The sequence below is a fragment of the Pocillopora damicornis genome, chromosome 8 (assembly GCF_964200805.1).
Source record: "Pocillopora damicornis chromosome 8, jaPocDami1.2, whole genome shotgun sequence".
Lineage (NCBI taxonomy): Eukaryota > Metazoa > Cnidaria > Anthozoa > Scleractinia > Pocilloporidae > Pocillopora > Pocillopora damicornis.
In genome coordinates, this window is record NC_142677.1 from 2,929,178 (window position 1) to 2,949,634 (window position 20,457).

Consider the following 20,457-nt stretch of genomic DNA (forward strand, 5'->3'; position numbering starts at 1 on the left):
AGCGAACTCATTCAATGAGCAGTGTTGAAAATTTTGTTTCAACGTTGAATAGGATGTACCTTGATACAAACGAAGGGCGCGCACAGGATAAATACTAATCACAGAAAAGAAAAAAATTTCCCTTGTTTGCTTTGAGTCAGAATAAAGAAAGTCATAATTTATCGTGTAATGCGAAACGTTTTACAATTTGTTTGACTTCATCATTTATCACCGGGGTGGGGGAGGGGGAGCGAGGGTGTGGAGGGGGGATTAGTCGTCGCAAGAGATAATAAACTTTTTTATTCTCTTGGTTTCGCCAAAAGAGTATAAAGGGGAAGGGGGGGGCGACGAAAAAAATTACCGGTCAATGAACAGCTAATATGGGGGGGGGGGGAAGGTGGTCAAGACAAATTGACAAAACCTCTTGGGGGGATTAGTCAAATTTTTGTCTTGACACAACTTAAGTCCTCTAACCCTTCCCTCCCACCCCACCCAGGCGACAGATGATGACAGGTCCCTCAAGAAAGTCCGCAATTTTAATCCACGTCCTCGGAAAAAGAAACAGAGCCGTGTGAGTGCAGGGCCGGGGTGGGTTTTTCTGAACTGGCACACGTCAACCTGTGTGGCCGTGCGCTCATCGGCTTTAACTGTCGTTTTCTATCGGACTGCTTGCGCGGTGCCGCACGCGTCATTTGAAAGGACTTATACCTCCACCTCCTGCCTGGCCCACTGGCCCAGTGCGCACTTGGCCCCCTTTTCTGTGATTAAGATTTTAAAACAGTATTGTTCTCTCACTCGGCTGTTGTTATTTTATTTTTAATTGTATATGTAAGACGTACTCTCATATTAATAAAAGTATTAAAAGCAATAATAATGACAACAACTCTGAAAATTGTAGGTAGTACATGGTAACATAAAGAGCCGTTTTCAATATCGCTGTCACTCGTCGTTGCGTGACACATTTCAGTGGCGTGACATTTTAAATGTTAATTTCACGTGATGTCCAAATGTGTCGCCATTTTGCTTATTCACGTCATTCTCATTTACCACTTGTACTCGAACGTGATCAGACTTAACATGTGTGTTCCTTTCACGTTGTAAATCCCTTTCACGAACGGTATTGAGCAACTGGAGAAGACGAGCATGATGGGGAATTTGCTAAGTTCGTTGTGTCCGTCTTGCGTGAAGGTAAGGAAAGATCAACCTCGCCGCGCTTGTGAGTTGTTGTTCGCATTCGTTCCTTAGGTAACTCAGGGTAATGATCTCTCGTGATAAATTTGCTCTTCATTGACTTGTTCTCTAATTATTTCAATGACCAATCGATCGATCGATGTTTTGACCGCATTTTTTCATCGAAAGGCTTGATTCTTGAATTCCACCAAAATAACAAACTCCAGTGCTCCCCCCAAACGTGTCACATGTCGTATACAGATTTGAGTTTCTGTCCTGATGTTGTGATCTCTCATTTTTTTTCTTTTAACTCATATATTATTTTAATTTCATATGAGCCTTCTTTTGTATTGTGTACGTGTCAACTAAACTGTTAAATATTCAAATACGACTAAGTAAACTTAATGAATTGGATAAATTCTGTGCCAAATATTACGTATTGGTGCTTTTCTGTTGTTGCGATGTTAAGTGTGACTTGGGTTTTTCGCTCTTTAATACGTAACTTTCACGTAGTTTCTTGATATTTCCAATACACCTTTTCGTGCAAAAACTTCTTGTCGCCGCTATCTGACATTTTCATTCAGATCAGAACGGATTGGAGACGCTATGAAAATAGACGGCGAGTTAATAATTGTAGTGGTCACGCAATGCTAAAATTTATTACGTGACGTACCAATCTATATATATGGAGGGAAAAATCGCAAACGGATAATTGTTGATCATCCAAGAGACAAAGGCCAGCGCGAGTACTTTTGACCCTTTACATCGAAATTTTAGAATACATATTCTTCACTCCATCGCCTTTATATTTTGTACGGTAATGACAAGGAGAATTTGTTAGACTATCAAGAGCTTCTTAAATTGGTGATCAATTCCTTTATTCTCGTGACCTGAACATTTGATTTAAGGCTGATACTGTAAGGAGAAATTAGAAGCCAGTCACTCTTAGGGGTCTAAGGTAAAACCCGCTTTTATCAGCAGTACGCTCTTCAGGATTACAAGCTTATGACAGGCCTAAAGTCTACACTGTGATTATCATGAGATGAACCAAGCCAATGAGACGCAACCAGTCGCCACGCTTGTTTTTGCCTGCGCCTTTACTCTCGGTGTAAAATAGCTCTTTGCGTCCTCATGGTGGAGAAAATAGTAGCGTTAACGTCCAGGAAAGAATTTCGTCTGAAATTAGATATGTTACCCTCCAAACTAAGACGTAATCAGACGGCATCATCCAAAGTCGGACGGTAACAGTCTGAACTGTCTGATATCGAACAGATTCGTCCGAATTCAGGCCGTGTACCGTCCGATGTCAGACAAAACCGCCCGAAAATCTGACGTTACCATTCGTGATCGTACGATATCGAATAGGGACGCCCGAAATTAGAAAGAAGTGTCCAATATCAATTACCAAAATTAGACGAAACCATCGAAATCAGACGGTCCCGTCCAAAGTAAGACGGAACCGCTTTATATCAAACGTATGCAACACGGTATGGTGGTTCATGATAAAAGGGAAACTAAAGTAGGGGAAATTGAAGTCAATAGGTACCTTGGTGATATTGTCAAACATTTATAGTAACTCTATAAAAAGGGAGGTGCCTTTGCACCTCTGGATCATTTGTTAATCTACCGTCAGACCTTTATATTTAAATCAAAACAGCTTGAGCTGCAGCTGATCCAAAGCGAGAGAACAGTAGACGGATCTCTCAAAAGCTCTAATATGTTTCTACATTTTCATCGCAATGGACGAATCGCAATTTTGTGATTTGCTTTAACTGATTTGTCCTGTTTTAGGCAGAAAAGTCGGAGTCCAGCCCTAAGGAGCGGCTGGTTGGGGGAGATCAAAATGACCGTACGTACTCTTCAACCCAACAAGACGTTACGTATCCCCCGACGGAACAGTCGCGTACTTGGGACTCGTCGGAAGCAAGTTCAAAGAGTGTGTACTACACCCCTTCCAGTAGTTTAACATTATCGACAATGATGGACAAACCTAACAACTCATTACAGCCAGTTGAGAAGGAATCAAATGCTGTGCCTTGTTGAGGGCGATTTTTTTGCTCATGTTCCTTGAAGCAGAAGAGAGCAACTATTTGTCCCAAAAAACTTAGACTCAGACACATGGAAATTTTAGTTTACTCGGCTGTTGTTTTTTGAAAGTCGAGACGTATTGAATTTTTTATCAGCATTACTACAGATTAAAGATTTTATCCCTAACTTTATCAGTCCTTTTGTGTGTGAAAGGAGTATTGATCAACAATTCCAGATTGAAATGACGTATATTTATACTTTAGAGCGGATTTGCCTAATAACTTTTTTTTTCAAAAACTCAGGTTATCCGATAACCCTTCATGGCCGGCTATTTAAACAAAGTTTAGCCGTTGTTTAACAAATCCGTGTTCTAAACTGTCTTAAATTTAGCTGAATCTTTTGTCTGAACATTAAATTTTTGTGAACAGTGTCAGGAGGGCCGATGGCTAGCAGTGGAAGGAAAATCCCGGTTTGGTTTAGACTTCATGTAAATAACCGGCTCTCAAAGTTTTGGTGTCCCACCCCCAACTACAATTCATCCATTCATCTTTGGGAAAAATGAAGATGTCTTCCGTTGGATATCTTTAAAATAGTATAACTTTCGATGAAGGTCGGAATGATGGTTGTGAAAGGACGTTATGCACGTGGATTTAGAAACCTTGGCCTCATGCTTCCAGTACACTGAAAGGCTTTAAAAAATTTGCCCATAAGACGAGGACCCGAATGCTTTGAATTACATGGCCCGGAAAATATACGTGCATCGTACGATGTCAAGAATCGAAAACAAAAAGATTAGAAGTACATAGCTGGAATCGGATACCGGAAGTATCTCATTTATTGACGTTCTCACTCGGCTGTAGCTCAAGAACGTCACGTTGCAACAAGATCTTAATCAAAGCCAGCTAACTTTCAATAACCAAGTAACCACCATGCTACTTCGAAGGCATGCTTCGGCTACAACACATTAAAATTTGATATTCGGCATCAGACTTTCACATTTTTTTTATTGTTTTCGCCTGCCAGTTTTTTTTTTTTTTTAATGGACGATTTTGAACTGGGCAGTCACACACTACAGTACAGATTACGTGACGATTACGTTTCGTCTTGTACCTCTAGCTGGTAGGATTTTTAGAGTCTTAGAAAATACTACCGGCTACAGGTACAGCTTGCATTTGTAGTCACCTTTACCCAATTTTGAGTGCAGTTTGCTTCACATTTAACTTTTCTGCACTCCAAATTAGTCTTGCACCCCTTTCAATTACTTTTTCAAGAATAAGTATACATTTATTTTTTATTTGGTCTTGTACCTCTAGCTGGTAGGATCTTAAGGGGCTTAGAGTATACTAACAGCTAGAGGTACAGCTTGCATACTTAGTTGACTTTGCCCAATTTTTTATTATGGTTTGCTTCACATTTGACTTTTCTGCACTCCAAGTTGTAGTCTTACCCTCTTAGGAATCTTTTTTTTTTTAAGAATACATTTGATTTTTTTTCATTTATTTGGTCTTACACCTCTAGCCGGTAGGGTCTAAGGAGGCTTAGAAAAGACTACCAGCTAGAGGTACAGCTCGCATATTTAGTCAACTTTGCCCAATTTTTTACTGCAGTTTGCTTCACCAAATTAGTCTTACACTCCTTGGAATCACTTTTTTCATAAATAATTTTAATTTCTCTAGCTGGTAGGATCTTAGGAGGCTCAGAAATACTTGAGGTACAGCCCACATATTGTATTAACTTTGCCCAATTTTTATTACAGTCTGCGTTGTATTTTACTTTTTGCCATTCCATTTTAGTCTTATACTACATTGGAATCATTTTTTTTCAAGAATATCTTCTTGTCCCTTGGTCGTGTACCGACCACTGCTTATTTGATAGCACAGCACACAAGCTATGGGCATTGAATGACTTTTTATGGGGAATCAGCCATAACTAAAGCAGGCATTATTTGGCAATAAGCAGAGGGTTTCTGGTTGGTGTTAAAACAAGGAAGGTTTGATTTATTTTTAATAGTAGCAATTTTTATTTTAAATAAAATAAGTAACATAGGCACAGGTTAATCTCATTCATATAATTGTTTAAATTCTGTATATATAGTAGATAACCATTCTATATTTTCAAGGATAAATTGCCATAAGGTTTTCCTACAGTAATACATGCTGTTAAATATCATTGAAAATACAAAGGAAAATGTCAGTTTGGTGAATTTAAATCATGTTATCCAATAACTACCTAAATATGACTTGATTTTAATATTTCAGACAATGGTTGGCATTGTCCATACTACTTCTAATCAAACACAAATAGTATTTCAGACAATGGTTGGCCTTGTCCACACTACTTCTAATCAAACACAAATATCATGAAAATAGAGACTGTTCCTCTCTAAGAAATTCCACTTGTACTTAAGCAGAGTATTATATGACAAACTTCAGTAAATCTGGTTGACATGTTCAAGTCTAAAATTAATTTCAAGTAAAATTCATCTAAAACCAGTAATATTTGTACTGAAATAAATCCACAACCGAAGAAAATACTAATCAGGCTAGTTTAAAATTCATTAATTTGAGATTCATTAAAACATAACAATGACAATGATTTCAAGCTTACTTCACATACATAAGCTGCCCCTCTTGCTGGTAGTGTTTTCTGAGTAATCCAAGCTCTTACTAGCCAGATAAACAAGAGTGCAAAGCATACAAATATACCTAGGGAGTGACTCCACAACAGTATGAGACTAACATGGAATGTACAAAGGTTTTTCCATAAGTCAAGAAGTAAATGAAATCAGCTAAATTCACCTTAAATGCAGGAATTACCTCTAGCCTGTAGCATTTTCAAAGCCGCATAAGATCCTACCAGCTAGAGGTACACAACCAAGAAACAAGTGGAAGACTAGATTGAATGCCAAAAAGTAAAATTCAAGGCAAACTGTGATAAAAAAATTTAGCAAATTCAATTAAATATGCAAGTACCTCTAGCCAGTACCTCTAGCTGGTAGTATTTTCTAAGCCTCTCAAGATCCTACCAGCTAGAGGTAGAAGACCAAATTTAAAAACAACAACAACAACAACAAATGTTAATGTACTCTTGTAAAAAGTGATTCCAAGGAGTGTAAGACTAATTTTGAGTGCAGAAAAGTAAAATGTGGAGCAAACCGTAAAAAAATTGGGCAAAGTCAACTAAGTATGCAAGCTGTACCTTCAGCAGGTAGTATTTAACAAGCCCCTTCAGATCCTACCAGCTAGAGGTTCAAGACCTAATAAAAATAAATAAATGTTTACGTCTTCTTGAAAAAAGTGATTCAAAGGAGTGTAAGGCTAATTTGGAGTGCAGAAAAAGTAAAATGCAACGCAATCCGCTGTAACAATTGGGCAAAGTTGACTAGATATGCAAGCTGTACCTCCAGCCGGTAGTATTTTCTGAGTCTCCTGAGATCCTACCGGCTAGAGGTACAAGACAGTAGAAATTTCATCTTAGGGATCTTTCCAAGCAGCAAAAATTATGACAAGGGCATTATAGTGGCGATACTATTCATAATGTTTGTTTACCTTTGCAAGCGTAAGTCCTTGCGGCGACAGTGTTAAGTTAAAACTCTGCTGAACAGGAAACTAAGATCGATGAGGGTGAAGGAAACAGCCACACAAAATTTAACGAAATTTCCTCGGTTTAAACTCAGCAATGTATTCTTCACATGTTAAGCATGTTATAACGTTCATGTCTGGTTCAGTCACTTCGCTTGACTGTTGGTGAATCGCAAATGGTGTAACTGGAAGAGTTCGCCATATTGCAATAGCCGACAATTTCAAATAATCACCCGACTCGGAAACTCGTCACTAGTGCTCCTCGGGCGTGAGCCGGTAGGATCTAGGCACAACGATCCAAACCAGATATACCATTTTACACGGCCTATCGATAGAAACCTACGAAAATTCAGAGATCTCCCCTATGAATTCATCGACGACTTCCACTTTGATGTTGAGCAAGAGTGATTGAGACGATGAACTGACCAAGGAAGCGCCAGATCTGCTAACACTGATTACTAAGCACATTCCGAACGTCGACAGAACGACGACGTACTGTGTTGCCAACATGACGCATGACGACTTCAACACGGACAAAGTGTGTAGTTCTGCGAACCCCGCTGAAGTGGGGTTCGTGTATATGTATCTAAAACTATTAAAAACAAGGCATAAATGTCTTAAATAAGGCGTAACGACAAAATGTCACGTACATGAAATACGAGAATCGAACGAAACCTCCACCTCCCCCTGAAATCTTACTCTCCCTGGTCTCATGCATAATCAACCATCTCACGAAATGAAATGCGAGAGCATGCCAATATATTTTTTATTACCTCAGTAGTAAAAGACCTAAAGAACTTTACAAGCAGACGTTTTGGCTCACGTTTCATTTGATATGGTCCAGCGCGGAAGGAAGTCCACCGAACAACTCTTGAAAGGTCTCGGTATCCATCTGCATGGTAACGGACGCACGTCCCACGATGCAAGTTGTTGGCGGTTTCTTCATGTTCAGCTTCTCTGCAACTAACACAGCCAAGGTCTGCAGCAAGCCTGGAGTTCCTTGATGGCGTGTCCTAAACACTTGTTTTAGGCGCTCGTTTGTATCCGTTTCATCCACCCAGCTATCGTACTTCTTTCCATAGCCACGCCAGCGGATGAGGTACTGAACGCGACCGTGAGCGTCCGTACGCTTATCGAGCACTTTCGATACTTCATAAAACTTACTCATGTTTCTTAGCTCTTCTCTCAATCAAGGATTGTCTAAAGTGATTGTGACTTGTGTTTACGAGGCTTTTATATGCAAGTATCATTGATAAAATTTATGAGCTTTTCAACTGCAGAGCAATACCCTAAATTAGTGAATGGCCCGCCCCCTGAGCGGCGTCGCGTGGGCAAGGATAAAAACAAATCTGCGACAAACGTGAGCGCGCGCGAGGTAGGGAGTCGTCACGAAAAAAAGGAATAACAAACAACGGTTTGCGCAAGCAATTCCAAACCAGTCACTCTATTTTTTTTTCACTCACCTTATGCGACGATGAAGATTTTTGTTTGAGGCTAACCGGAGAATAAAATCACTTAAACGGAAAAAGGTGCGAAAATCGCACCTTTTGTTTTGCCTTCAACAGCGATGTTTACTTGCTTTAATAGACCAAAAAACAAAGACGCGAGGCCTGACAATAGTCTAAGTAAACCCGCCTTTCACGCACTCTCGACATCGAGCGGTGTGTCTTCACTCTTTTTCTTTTCTTTTCTTTTCTTTTCTTCTGTTAGCAGTGGAAAAATTAGCGAAAAGCGAAATCATTTAAACGTGAAAAGGTGCAAAAGACAAATAGTCTTCTTGCCGATCGACGTAGATCCAGGCGCAATTGGTTAAATAATTATTAAGCCATGCACGAAGTAAATTTAAACAGAAGTCATTTTCAAAGAAGCATAACGCATAAGGCATATTGAACTGAGATAATGCATAGCAGCCGCCCGTTTCTCATCGCTTCCAGCTACTCACCACCGCTTGCTTGCTAAAACATGAGCTAAAACATAAACTTACACGGATATAATACAACAAGCTGTATTCTAAGTATTAATTATTTTACTTGACGACTAAAATAAGAGTAAAGTACAGTTAGGCTGAGTAAGGCCAAAACATGCGCGCACGGTATGACAAAAGTTTAGTCAAAGCAGTTGGCGTACTCTTGAAATTACTGACCCACCCCCTGTTGTTCGTCTTTGATTTCCAAAGTAGGTTACCGTTGGGAAAAAATGTCATCAGTGACAATTTGCCCACTGAATCCGATTTGACTCGAGCAGGTGTTGTTCAGAAAATGGTTTTGATCTTTAAAATTCATTAAGATTTCGTCCATGAAAGATTATGCAAATTCACGCCGAAAATTGAAGCGAACCGTAATTTGAGCTTTTTGTTTACATAAGTTTAGGTGATATTTACATGTAAAAGACGATCTTCACATTTTTTACTGAAAGGGGAAGGTTTCTTCGCTCTCTTCTCCGGGAACTCGTTTTTGATGGATCTGTGACTCCGTTATAAGATCTCAGGTCTACTTGTAGCCGAATTTCATTAAAGACGTCGGAAAGGAAAGAAATCGTCGGCTTGTGATTTCTGTTTTGTTGAAACAGCTCGTGGAGCCCGAGCACCCCTTCATTGTGCGGGAGTTGATCCAACCATCCGTTACAACAGTGAAACGATAACATGGGAAATCTTATCACGCGCTCTGCCGTAAGTATATCTCGTCTTCCACAGTTTTGGAAAGCCGATCAGTATTTCCGTTACAGAGTAGAAATGCTGCAAAACAAAATATCTCTGTTTGTCATTTCCAATTTGTTACGTCGTGCGTTGTCTTCGCTTTAGGGACCGGTCATTATTTATCGCCTGGGGGGGGGTCGGAGTATTTAGGGGGGGGATCACATGGTTTTTTGAAGACCTTTAGGGGGGATCAGCCGTAATTGACAAGCATAATGGGGGGGATCAGACCAAAAAAAGACGATTCTGGGGTGCCAGAAATTCCAGCGCGAGAAAGTTTTGTTTCATGAGAAGCACCGATGACAAGGCTTACCTTAGACCAGGTACATCTGAAGGTTTTGACAAAGCCAGAAATCTTAGGATCTTAACATTATCAGATCACACTAAAGCAAGGAAGTTGCCAAAGTACGACTGGCCTGAGAAAATGGTATATGTGACCCCGGGTTCTCACCGTGTTTTCACGAAGTCAAGTGTAATGAATGAAACTGAAGAGAAGCTGATAACTGAGGACGATCGCCACTATGTATTTGTCCGGCCCAAAGCAATAGTGGGATCGTCAGGCACTGTATGGGCCAGCGAAACGGTTCGTTTGCGACATGAGGATCCATCAGCTTTTGAGGTTGACGAACCGACACCTGGCAGTCCACAGTACTCACTGGGATTTCGTAAATGCTGCGCGCGACTACACGATGACCTCTTTCTTTATTATGATATGACAGAGTCAGATGACCTAGACAAATTATCCGGAGAAACAGAAAGTAACTGTAAATTCTTCACTTACGAAAAAGAGAGAGCAGAACACTTGAAATTAAGGATTGACAATTTGTTGCAGTTTTGCGAAGACAAAGAAATGTCAGAGCACAATAGGGCTCTGTTTGCTAGTCAGATAATACCAGTCACGAAACGCATTTTAGATGCCATTGATGATCTGTTTAAAGAGGAAGTCGATTCCATGGAAAAAGATGCGAGAAAGGACAGGATTTTAAGGGTAACCAGTTCATGTAAACATGGTCTTGAAGTTCTCGGAGATCTCTGCCTTCCACCTGTAAAGCCACGATGGGCTGACCTTACAGATGCTGGTCCGGGCGTGGGAGTTTCCAACTACGAAGTTAGATTTCGAGACGCCGAGTTAGCAAGGGTTCACAATTCCGATTATAGAGTGCGATGTCATCGTTCGAGGGGCGACAGCGGGCAAGGTGATGCCGAAAGGACAAACTCGGCAATTTCTGATGCTCTTGTGGATGGCGCAACTCTAGAGTGGGAAAAATATAGGAGATTTGAGGATCTTTAAGAAGAGGAAATCAAACAACTGTCTCTCCAGTCATACGAAGAGTACGAAAAGAAACGGATGGAGAAAAATGCCTGGTATGTCTGTAGTCAGGTAGCCGAGAGAATTGATGATGCCCCTGTCCTTAAAGATTACATCAAGAGCAAAGTAAGCGAGTCCCCTGATGAATTATTCTTTTTCAATTCTGTTTACCTCGACAACTATCGGGGTGCATCAGAACGAAACAAAGAGCAAGCGCCCGGTGCAGCATACTTCCGAAAGATCGAATCGTTTATGGAAGACCACTATATTCGTGGAGAACTTTTTATGGAATTCTGTCGTGATGCCTGTAAAGAGTCAAGAGAAGAAAGTTCCAATCTCTGTTCCTGGTGTTCTAACAATAGATGGGTCGGTCCAGAAACGGAAAGAATTCCGCAACCTGTACCAGATTCAAACAATCCTGGACATTTCATGGATATCTATCAGACGGAATCGACGGGCAGGACACCAGATGATTACCTTCCAAGAAAATGTATTAAAGATCTGTACGAGGAACATTCTGACAGTATCAGAAACGATCAGGATACCATGAAGAGCTTCTGCTCAAAATATAATGTGGAAGAGAAGCACGTCATTGCATATGTTAATCATTTGAAGGATATTGAGATCCGAAAGGACATCAGAACAAGAGCAGCTCAGGAGCGAAGAAGGCAAGAGGCCGAACGAACGTACAAGGACTTTCAATGGGATAACCTCATCGAGGGTGGCAAAGTTGAAAAGTTGCGGGTAAGAGAACTAGACCTGTATCTCAACAAGCATGGTTTGACGACTGTGGGTCGGAAACTTGACAAAGTGAAGGCCATTCGATGTCACTATTACCGACAGAATAAAGAGACTGTGATAACAGAAGAACTGTCGAGTGATGAAGATGACGTGGAATCCGAGGATGAAGAATCCGAAAGTGGAGAGGCAGAGAGCGACGATGACTATGTTTTCGTGGATTTGGATGAACAGCCTGAGATTGGCACTTCCTCGACAATTCAGTTCGTATCTGACGAGCAAATATTTACCGTTGTGGTTCAAGGTCCATGAGACGTAAGTACCACTATTAAAATATCACTTGCATATTCAAAAAGTTATTTGGCGGTGGCTGGGAGAAAAGGGGGGGGGGGATCATGAAACTTTCCACTACCGATAAGGGGGGATCTCTAAAAAACTAGATACTCTACGGGGGGATCAGGTAAATGCTCCGATGTGACAACAAAAATACTCCGACCCCCCCCCAGGCGATAAATAATGACCGGTCCCTTAGTTGCTTTCGAGGCGCTCCATGTGATAAGAGCTACAAACGACATAACTCCAAATAACAATTAGCACGGGAGAAAGTTAGTAGGTGAGCGACAGACTTTATGAGAATGCTGACTTATCAGGGGAAACCACATTCTCCCGGCTGTTACTTACTTGACATCAGCATAAAAATTAATTCAGCATGATGTTGCAAGGAGCCCAAACTCTCTATGACAGGCTAATATTATAAGGCTCTTAAGGGAGGTTAGGCTCCGCTCTGTAACTCAATAATGAAGGGAGTAAACCTTGACCTTCATGTGGTGTTGTTTATGTTATTTTTGTTCACTGATGGCCAATTCGTCGCTTTTTTTTAGCTGAGCATTCTTCCCACGACTTCTTGTACTACGCAGGGGGAAAAGAAGGGTTCATCATACCAACGGACTGACCCACTCTCAAAAATCGCTCGATTCTCGGCCTAAAGCACGTCTCCTTGCCTCTTTATTCAGGATTATGAAAGCCCGATAGTTTTCCTTCAAGTTTATCGAAAAATATTCCACAGTAGTCGTGCCGTCGTGCCGTCGTGGCAGAATCCAGCGAAAGCGTTGTTTTCTTTCTACAGTCTTATTGGCCGAAGCTAACAATGGTTTTTTTTAAAATATTTCTGCATGTTCATTTGAAATTCTCGCTGGATTAATTCTGCAACGACATAACTTAAGCGGCACAACAATTATTTGCGTTTGCAGCAGGACAGTCCTCACCCCCAGACGAAGCGAACATTATCAACAGACTTGCCAGCTTCTATTCTGGAGGATGAATGCCTTTCTCCAAGGGATTTTTCATTAGCAATAAATCGGACACCCGGCAGACGTAGAACTCTAAAAACTGAGGTGAAAACTCGTTGCTTGCTACTTAGGGGTCGGTCAATTATTATCACCGGTTGGGGGGGGGGAAGGGGGGAGAATCGGAGGCTTTTGGTTATTTCACGATAAAATTTACCTGATTCCCCATAAGGCTCTGTAATGTTCTAACAATTTCCCTCCCCCCCCTTATTGGCAATTAACTGGTCATCAACTTTCTTCAGTCCCTCCTCTATACTTTATTGGTGACTGATTCCCCCTTCGTTCTCCCTGAAACTTATGTGATCCCCCTAAAATCCACCCCCCCCCCCCATTAAGGCGATGAATAAGAACTAAGGAATAATTAGTCATGCATTTACTCATGCATTTATTTATTTATGTATTTACATCACGGGGTTTGTATCTGGAAGAGTGGGGTCAAAACAGCACATCATCAAAGGAATATTCCGTGTTAGGCGAGTGTCGTTTACAGAAATGCCACTCAACATACCGCTGTGTCATACTGTCTAAACTCGTGAAGGTTCTTGATAAAATCTTCACTTGTGATAGGTTAAAAGGTAAAATTTGTATTCGAACAAATTTGCACACCCAGCAATGCAGAGGTTATCCTTGTTTCCAAGTAGCATGAAGTGACTAGGAGTATTACTGCTCCCCCTGGCCGGGATGTTAGTTCATCGTAAGGTTACACCCCCCCCCCCACCCCGGCATTTCATCAGGCTTCCAACAATTTACCGGTACCCATTTATACCCTTACGTAGAGAGAGGCATAGTAAGAGTAACGTGTTTTGTCCAAGAACACAGCACATTGATCCGGCAAGCTCTCGAGCCCAGACCTCTCAACCATTAGGCCGCTGTCTTTCCCTGCGATGGTTGAACAGAGAAGTTCTCTGCGTGTAATCCTAATGATATTTCCCCTTACCCCTTACACTACGAGAATATCTCGATAGGTTTGGGTTGTGTTCGTCTATCCAATCAGTATTCATTTGAATTCCCTTTGTCAAGCTTTATTTAACTACTCCCCCCTCCCTCCCTCCCTCCCTCCTTCCCCTAAGCATTTTGCACAAACGTTGATAATGTATTTAAAATCCACAACTAAACAAGACACTTCTTTTCCCCAGATGGGAGAGCCCAGCTGTGAAATCTCGTTAGATACAAGTTCAGGGAATAATAGCTATACCGTTAGAGCGTTACCACTAAGACAATGCCGTAGAGTGAACACATTCGATCTGCCATCAGAGTCAAGAGTTGAGGTAAAAATTTTCTCTCTCTACCTGTACAATGCCTTTTTTTCTTGTTTACATGCAAACAAGGGGACCAGTCGCTGATTTATCGCCGGGGGGGGAGGGGAGGCTGGGGGATTTTGGGAGGCAACAGTGGTTGCAAACAGATTATAAAGGAGGACTTGATGCGTGTGTTATTTCGAGCCTCCCCTCTCCCTCAAACAGTAAGACAGGTCAGTGGAAAAAAATACATAGGTTACGAAGAGAAAAATTCGGAGAACTGTGGAATAGCAGCTTCGAACCTTCCACCTTTCAAATCAAGCGCCCCAGTCCCATCATTCCGCCTAAGGTAACATAGACAGCAGTTTTGACCCTTATCAAGCTCAGCATTGACAGATAAGAATTTCAAGTTCAAACCACACAAGAGTAGGAACAAAAACCACAAGGAGTGCCGAATCATGTTGTAAACCTAGATCTATTAAAATATTGAGATACCTATAGATATTGCTACTCAGTGGCTCGCTACATCTAATGCTAACAAAATGTACGTCTCTGTCCGACATGTCTCATTTCAGACATGGCCTTCGAATAAAAACCTTGAAATACTTACGGAAAGTACGTCCTCTGAAGTTGCTTCAAGCGGTGTTGGATCACTTAAGGTAAATGAAGTACCCCCTCAAATGGTCTGGACGGTCCTGTGATAATCAAGCTTACTTTTGATGAATCTAACGGTGGACAGAATGTGCCTCTGTTTCAATAAGAATTTGGCGCTCAATTAATCAACTTTCAATCAGACGGTCATTATCTTGTGTCCTTAACAGGCCGTTTCCTAGAGGGTCCATTGTATCGATGACAGTGGTTAGCCAAAATATCTTAGCAAGCCGCTGCACTTGTGTGTCGCCGATCTGATTGAGCCCTCCGCGTGAACCCGAGGAAGCCATTCCACTTCTAATCAGAAATAAAATCAAATTCGATCATAATGTTTATTATGAACAAAAATACACGAAAAGAAACGACAAATAAGCTTTCATATAAATAGAATTATAAGAACTAGCGAGATTTAAGCTTACAGTAAAGTTACAGCTAAAGTTACTTCGAATAATGCTAAAATCCTACTCTTAAACTATCACCCTAGGAAGATTCCGGTTTTGATTCCAGAAGAGACGTCCTGTTTCCTAAATTTCCGTCCACGGGGACCAGAAAAGATAGTCCAGGGAGTGAAGAGTCTGCTCTTGTGTCCAGAGAGGGTGGATCACTGAAGGTGGAAGGCGTCGAACTGTTTTGGCCTTCTGGAGCTCTTGACGATCCTGAAACTATTACGCTTGCATTGGAAGATCCCTGCAAGCACTATAGGCTGATATTTCAGAGAGGACTAGAAAATGATCTCAGTTTTGGCGCAAACGTAATTAATTTGCAACCAAATGGTCTCAAATTTAACAAACCTCTGACTTTGAAAATCACCTTAGACAAAAACAAAGGCCCGTATAATGAGTGGCTTGTTCTACACGGCGAACAAGCCACAGATGGAAACATTTTTTGGGAAACTATTACTGATCACTCAAGGTTTGACTTGATAAATGGAGTAGTTAGCACTGAGATTAACGGGTTTTCGATAATTGCTGTCCTTTTGAGATCAAGTTGGATTCGATTGAGAGAAATAGTGACGCGGCTCAACATCATGTCATTCAAATATACGTTGTCGGTACTGTACAGAAGCAATCTTGAAAATTATCCTTTCGAGGAGGTCGGTCTCGCTTTAATGAGCCAGGATGTCTACCAAGAGCGATATTACCGAGAGCACGATGAATGTGTTCTAGAGAAACTGAAGAGAGATGGGTTTGAAGAACTTGGATCGAACGTTCGCGAAGAAACCAACTATATTCACAATGGGGAACGCCTGGTGGTCTCAATACGGCTTGGTGAAGACTACAAACTTGCAAACAACCAGCGAGGTAGCGTTGAAATGATCGTTGATTCGTCCGTATGGTGGAGTACTGGGAAGAGCGTTACGTTTCCGTTGCAAAGTTCATGTACAAAAGCCAAAATTTTATGTGGAAAAGTTAAAATTGAAGGCCAGTATGGGCATACCCGCGAAGATGACTTCTGTCAACTAGGTAAGCTTCAACCAAATGTTCTTTTGACATTTCATTGAATAGCATGTAAAGTTTCTTCGATTTGTTCGTTCAATGTTGATGATATGTAATAATTTTTTATCTTTTATTATACTTCATGTTTATGATTCCAAGAGCCGATATATTTTCTCCCGTGACGAAGAGATTACCTCATCATCTTTTCTATTATAGATCTATCTTGTTACTTGAGACGCCTATTGGGAGTAGGAGATCTAGCTTTCAACCTTCGACCCATATACGAAAAGCTTGAGTTGCCAACGGAAATATGGAGCCAAGCTGTGTCTCTGTGGCAGAGAGAGGATAAACAGCTGGAAACTCTTTTGCAGAAATGGAAAGAACAAGAAAGGGACGAAACCGGTCCTGCCTTGCTAAAAAGATCCCTTAAGGGGCTAAGGCCTGAAGGTAGGATGTTGTAGTATTTCGAATACAGACTTCGTACACCAGGAGCTTGTGAAGTGTATAAGATATTACAATTCTGTAATGACATTTTTGTTCCATCTCATCATTCCACAATAACGTTCTTAAATAGTTTGAATGTAACAAAAAGTGAAAGCATTGCGGTATCGTTTTCGGTGGATAAACAACTGCGTTTTATGTTAGCAATACAATCAATGGCCAGCTTGTTATTTCGAACTTGGTACTGCTATTGGCTTGGCTCTAAATATTTCTACAAATAATTTGATTTATTTGCTAGAATTCAGAATAAACGAGAGAGGGCAAATGCACATCACACATTTGAGAGAACTGGCGACTTCGATCCTTGGTTTGAGTCATGAAGACCATGACATGATGAAATACTTGGAAAATGAGATAAGGAATTTATGCAGATCTATTTTGAGGGACTGTTGCATTGAGATGGCCAATTCAAAGGAAGAAATGAAGTGGGCAAGTTCTATCGACCTCACCAATATTCTTGTAGCCAATAGAATTATTTCCAATGAGGTTTCCCAGCAATATAGGGCGATGTTTTCATCTGCAGAAAACGTTGTTAAAGCTAATTTTCTCGAGCTGGTTCCTCATCTTGTTCAAGCCGTAAAGGAAATCTTCCGAGATGAGAGCATCCCACTTTCACAAAGTGGAATGAGAGGACTGGGTGAGGAGACGGTCATTAGAATTGCGTCAGCGATTCAAAACGCTGCAAAGGACAAAAAAATACTAAGTCTTTTCACAGAAGTAAGTAATATTCTCGAGAAGTTATGTCAGGAAAACAATAACAATCCATCGCAAAACACAGTTGAAAAGATACAGGAGTGGGGAAGGTCTGTCATGGTTATTACGATGCTGGATTCGTTGGAGGATATCTTTGAAACTGCAGGCTCAGATCCCCGAAGGTTGCGCGAAAGATTAAGAGACGCTTCACTCCACCTTAAAGACATCATGTCAGATCAAAAGGCCTATGAAGGAATTTTCCTTCGAGACTTCCACAATGTTTCATTGAGTTTATTGAAGTTTGCCAAATTTGATCCATCACAGCTTGTGAGATTTGAACTGATTGACCCAAATAAGTCTTCCAACACTCAATGTAGCGACGTATCGAATTTCCAAATGTTCTCGTTGAGAGGAATGCACTTTTCGCAGCTATTCTGGATCAACAAAGAGTCTGAGGGCGACTTACAACTTGAAGCAGTTGCACATGTTCACATTGACGGACATCTTCGTAAAATAGGGGCGTTTGAATCAGCAATCACAATACCCCAGGCCTCCAGTAAAGTCGTCGACAGACTTCAAAACACTTCTCTGCCTGTAGCTGTCGAAAGAAACTATGGCTCGTGGGGAAAAATTCGCGTTACTCTTTATTCGACGCAAAAGGAGAATGTGAGGAAAGCACTGGAGTATCTAGAGAGGGAATTGGGCGAAGAGGAGGTTGACCTGAAGAAAGAGAAGATTGCAGAAAGTCACCTTAAATTTCGCAGCTTCGCAAAAGCAGGCACAGTTTTAAAACTGCGTTTGATCCACGAATGGGGATCAGAAACGATTGGTCTTGAAAGCAATGATTTCATAGTCCTTGCAGACTCGAGTGCAAGAGGTGCCTGCATGCTTGATGCAGAAACAGCAGGTTGGTACAAGTTCTGGCGTTGACCAATGGTAATTTGCATGACTTCTAAATTCAAGGAACGGAATTTACTCATAAAATAACAGACAATTCTTTTACTGTATTAGATTAAATTGACTTTATTAGTTAACTTTAACTTCGTACAATGTACTCCAATAACTGAATAATTTGCAATGAAGATGACTCCTCGTCACCATTAATCTTTCAGCTGAGGCCAACCAAATGACGGTTCTAACTACAGCAGGCGACTCAAACGCTGACAGTTCTGACGGGAGCGACTTTGGTATGCATCTACCGCACTTAGATATGATACAGAGACATCAAAGAGAGCAGCGAGGGAAGATCGGTGAGACAATTTGGTTTTGCTAACGAAAGAATTATTCGCACATCAACCTAGAAGCCCAAAGCCAAACTCTTTAATCAGAATTCTTTTAGTGATAAGCACTTCCGGATTTTCACTTTCCGATTATGTTTTTCACTCTTCCTTTCATATGCGTAAAAAATGTATTGGATATGCAGACCGCCGACTTCTATTCGACATAGAATTGTCGTGCTGTTCCAGAGAGTGAGAGATGTTAGCATACCAAGCACGTCTTCCAGTTTTTCGATATAAAAAAATTGGCGACATCTCACTATAGCCAATTTGTTTCATGAGAATGCATGGCCATTAGCCGTGAAAAAATATTCTAAGTATCATGCCAGACGTTTGCGTTTGCCTCTTTACTTCTAGGATTTGGAAGTCCATCCTCCTCACTCCATATTCATATCATATCACACTCCTGAGAATCGCGACAAAGCGTCTATTAGTTAAATTTTTCTTAATTCTTATTAACAGTATGTTTGACAAAGTATTAATCAATTGTATGGGGAGCTTAGACGTCCAACAATTCTGGAAGTCAAAAGGTAGAACATCTGCGTGGAGAATGCTACAGTTACATTTTCAAATAGCCACTTCTTACTTTAAACTCTTGTTACAGAGATCCATTATCACCAGACTCTTATGAAAGGTCACGTTTGCGTGGCGGGAAAGGACACTAGTCTTTATATGCAAATGCCAGCCGCTGCTGAAAGTCAAAGGTATGGTCAAGTATTTCTGATGTTAATTCGTGCAAGTGCGAATCCAACCAGGCGACTGGATCATTAATACAGCCCATGTTTTCACAGCTACTCCTGCTAAGCTATTATCAGATTTCTAAACAAGTGAATGGATAACAGATGATATACACAGCTGAACTACATAGGAAAAAATTGCGAAAAAAAGAAACTCCCAAAATCATTCAGGCTTCCTAAATACTTGTTGGGTGCTACCACTTTTTAAGCTATTTGTACAAGGCAACATGGCGGAAGCGATTCAAGTTTAAATGGGTTCTGTGTTCCCCGTGTTCCATAAATTTTAAGAAGATCCAAATACAACCAAGCCTGTACGTGCAACCTTTTCCTTCCTGGACTTTCATTTAGTGGCTATCCGTTCCTTACCAAAACATAGAGGCAACTAGAATAATAGATGTGAAATTATTCTTAGAGTGGGGAAGGGGGGCAGACCCCTTGAATAGAAAACAATTCAAGAGGAACTCTCTAAAGAATATGGCCTATGAGAACCATTCATTCTAACAGCCTGATCCTCCGTCCATTGTCGATTGCAATCCTTGTATCTAGTTATTCTATTGGCTTTACAAAAAGCGAGCACATGTCAACCAGAATAAAATCATATGTCCATGGTAACACTGGTTCTTTCCAGGTGTTTGGAGGCTGGCCCAAGTACTGCTCCACAAAGGAGTTTAACTGCCGCTACAGCTGATGAACAAGAAGATTGAGCACATGCCAGTTGGTAAACGTAAAAGGAAAGCATTTGGACACGTTTCTTCTATACCCATATTTACACTGTATGACATGAATTGCGTGTAGCCATCTGCCGCACGTAGACGAGTAAATATTGTTTGGATATAGCTATCTCTGTAGCTTTAAATATCGTAAATGACAAGTAGCTAAAACTGAGGAAAGACTTGTGCCTCACAAGATGCCCTGAGATTAATTCTAATGTGATTGATGGCTCCTACAAATCGTTAAGCTTAAATTTGTAATAAAGTTTCACACCAGTCCTGACTTCGCTTTTGTTTAGATATACAACGATTCAAATAAAGTCGGGAAAATTAACTAAATTAAGGCAAGCTCTTTTTTGACCTATCCCTAT

General features: G+C 40.9%; 1 protein-coding gene, 1 long non-coding RNA gene and 1 pseudogene across 2 annotated transcripts; all 3 read left to right on the top strand.

The window, feature by feature from the left end:
* The first annotated feature begins 964 nt into the window (after window positions 1–964).
* LOC149040945 (uncharacterized) lies at window positions 965–3,360 on the top strand. The gene is made up of 2 exons (XR_016179063.1): window positions 965–1,167; window positions 2,941–3,360. It is a non-coding gene; the product is annotated as an uncharacterized LOC149040945 (long non-coding RNA).
* A 5,776-nt stretch (window positions 3,361–9,136) lies between these two features.
* On the top strand, window positions 9,137–20,419 carry LOC113680520 (uncharacterized). The gene is made up of 10 exons (XM_089180035.1): window positions 9,137–9,426; window positions 12,748–12,891; window positions 13,980–14,111; window positions 14,657–14,740; window positions 15,217–16,195; window positions 16,385–16,615; window positions 16,908–18,269; window positions 18,475–18,612; window positions 19,244–19,343; window positions 20,005–20,419. Exons 1-10 carry the CDS (start codon window positions 9,400–9,402, stop codon window positions 20,078–20,080), a joined length of 3,273 nt encoding a protein of 1,090 aa, XP_089036161.1. The 5' UTR covers window positions 9,137–9,399; the 3' UTR covers window positions 20,081–20,419.
* On the top strand, window positions 9,614–11,911 carry LOC149040946 (uncharacterized; annotated as a pseudogene).
* Window positions 20,420–20,457: the final 38 nt, after the last annotated feature.